The sequence below is a fragment of the Heteronotia binoei genome, chromosome 5, assembly GCF_032191835.1.
Source record: "Heteronotia binoei isolate CCM8104 ecotype False Entrance Well chromosome 5, APGP_CSIRO_Hbin_v1, whole genome shotgun sequence".
Lineage (NCBI taxonomy): Eukaryota > Metazoa > Chordata > Lepidosauria > Squamata > Gekkonidae > Heteronotia > Heteronotia binoei.
The window spans coordinates 22,460,617-22,463,161 of NC_083227.1; the positions used below are offsets into that span (position 1 = coordinate 22,460,617).

The window sequence follows — 2,545 nt, forward strand, 5'->3', positions numbered from 1 at the left end:
AAATTATTGCTGAGGTTTTTCCAGGCCCCACATTCTCCTGGTAGAAAATACCATTAACTTCTCATTTTATCTATAAACTGGCATTTGTACCTTTTGATTCTTTCTGCTTTGTGCGTTTGTGTGCTATCTAAATAAATAAATGAATTACTAGATTTCTGTCACTCTTTTCCAGTTGCGGATGTGAGGAAGATGCATTATGAGAAGGAATCAGGAAGGAGACTTGTGAGAAAAGATAGCAGTATGCAGGTGAAAGCAAAATCTGGGGATCAAGTGGGATCAAAGACACACTGCAGAAGGGAAACAAAACAGAAGCAAAAGAATGAATTGGTAACCTGTCAGATTAGATATAAGCCTGAGGTCTCAGCCCAAGATTACACAAGCAAGAGAAAGACAAGACCTAATGGTGCCATGAACCAGAAAGGGTTCAGCTCCAAATGCAGTGCTAAAACATATCAAAATGTTAGAACATGCTGGAAAAGGTATAAATGTGTGGAATGTGGAAGGTGCTTCCATTGGAGTAGTGCAAGAAGTAGGCATCAAAGAATTCACACAAGGGAAGAGCCATATAAACGCTTGGAGTGTGGAAAGTGCTTCTCTCAGAAGGGTAAGCTAACTGTACATCAGATGTTTCACACAGGGAAGAAATCATATAAATGTGTAGAGTGTGGAAAGTGCTTTTTGCGGAATGACCGCCTAATTATACATCAAAGGATTCATACAGGGGAGAAACCTTATAAATGCTTGGAATGTGGATATTGTTTCTCTCACAGTAGCCCCCTAAAGAAACACCAAAGGATTCATACTGGGGAGAAGCCATATAAATGCTTGGAGTGTGGAAAGTGCTTCTCTCAGAATGAATACCTAAAAGCACATCAAAGGATTCATACTGGGGAGAAGCCATATGAATGCTTGGAGTGTGGAAAGTGCTTCCCTCACAGTAGTAACCTAAGAGCACATCAAAAGATTCATACTGGGGAGAAGCCATATAAATGCTTGAAGTGTGGGAAGTGCTTTTCTCAGAATAGTGAGCTAACTAAGCATCACAGGATTCATACAGGGGAGAAGCCATATAAATGCTTTGATTGTGGAAGGTGCTTTTCTCAGAACAGTGAGCTAACTAAACATCAACGAATTCATACAGGGGAGAAGCCATATGAATGCTTAGAATGTGGGAAGTGTTTTTCTCGGAATGACAGCCTAAGACTACACCAGAGGATTCATACTGGGGAGAAGCCATATAAATGCTTGGAGTGTGGAAAGTGCTTCTCTCGCAGTAGCCACCTAAGGACACATGAAAAGGTTCATACTGGGGAGAAGCCATATAAATGCTTAGAGTGTGGAAAGTGCTTCTCTCGCACTAACCACCTAAGGACACATGAAAAGATTCATACTGGGGAGAAGCCATACAAATGCTTTGAGTGTGGAAAGTGCTTTTCTGTGAAATTCAGGTTGACTACACATCAAAAGATTCATACTGGGGAAAAACCATACAAATGCTTTGAGTGTGGAAAGTGCTTCTCTTTGAACTGCAGCCTTACTGCACATCATAAGATTCACACAGGTGAGAAGCCATATAAATGCTTGGAATGTGGAAAGTGCTTCTCTCGGAATGTACGCCTAACTTTACATCGAAAGATTCATACTGGAGAAAAGCCTTATCAGTGCTTAGAGTGTGGAAAGTGTTTTTCTCTGAATGACTGCCTAAGAGTACATCAAAAAATTCATCTTGGGGAGAAGCCACATAAATGCGTCGAGTGTGGAAAGTGCTATTATCGGAAGGACAGTTTAAGAGCACACCAAAAGAGGCATACTGGGGAGAGGCAATTTAAATGCTTGAAGTGTGGGAAGTGCTTCTGTCAGGGTGGCTGTCAAGAAAACTGAGCCTCCAGTTCAATTTCTAGTCCTTGCATTAAATCATTGGTTCAGGCTTCATATTAAAACCTAGGGCTGAATCATTGAGGAAGACATCAAAGGGAAACATCTTGGGGGGTTTTCTTGAGAAACCTGGCAAGTCTGACTTTGTGCATTTGAATAACAGTGACAAGCAGCTACATCATTTGTTGCTGAACACAAACCTGGAGGTTTGGTGTCATCATGGCGGCTTCAGCAGCCCCTCAGTTACTGTCTCCAGAGGGACGCTGAACCATGCGGTTCAAAGGGCTTGAGCAACTCCGAGTCCTGAGGAAACTCTTGGGGAAGGGTCTATGACATCCGTGGTGTGACTGAGAACTCTTCTTCTGGTGGCAGCCAGAGGGATTGAGACTCTACAGCCTGCCCTAGGGCCTGAATCATAGCAGGAGCCATCTTTGGCAGAAAGCTGTGAACACCAGAGAGGGGGAAGCTTTAAATGTAACCGGAGCCCTTAAAACAGCAGTGAGAAACTACCTGTGCTGGACTCTGTAAATCTGCTTTTATTCAACCTAATCTAAACCTCATCTTGAACTGGAAGATTACACTTTACCCAAAACAGAATTTTCCCTGAAAACATAAGATGGGGGTGAATTGGAAACTTGCCCCCCTCCAGAGAAAAGGCGGCTTTCACTGT

At 42.6% G+C, this 2,545-nt stretch overlaps 1 protein-coding gene across 1 annotated transcript; it reads left to right on the forward strand.

The window, feature by feature from the left end:
- The first annotated feature begins 307 nt into the window (after positions 1-307).
- LOC132571836 (zinc finger protein 665-like) lies at positions 308-1,881 on the forward strand. The gene has a single exon (XM_060238630.1). The coding sequence runs from the start codon at positions 409-411 to the stop codon at positions 1,879-1,881; it is 1,473 nt and encodes a 490-aa protein (XP_060094613.1). The 5' UTR covers positions 308-408.
- The last annotated feature ends 664 nt before the right edge of the window (positions 1,882-2,545 follow it).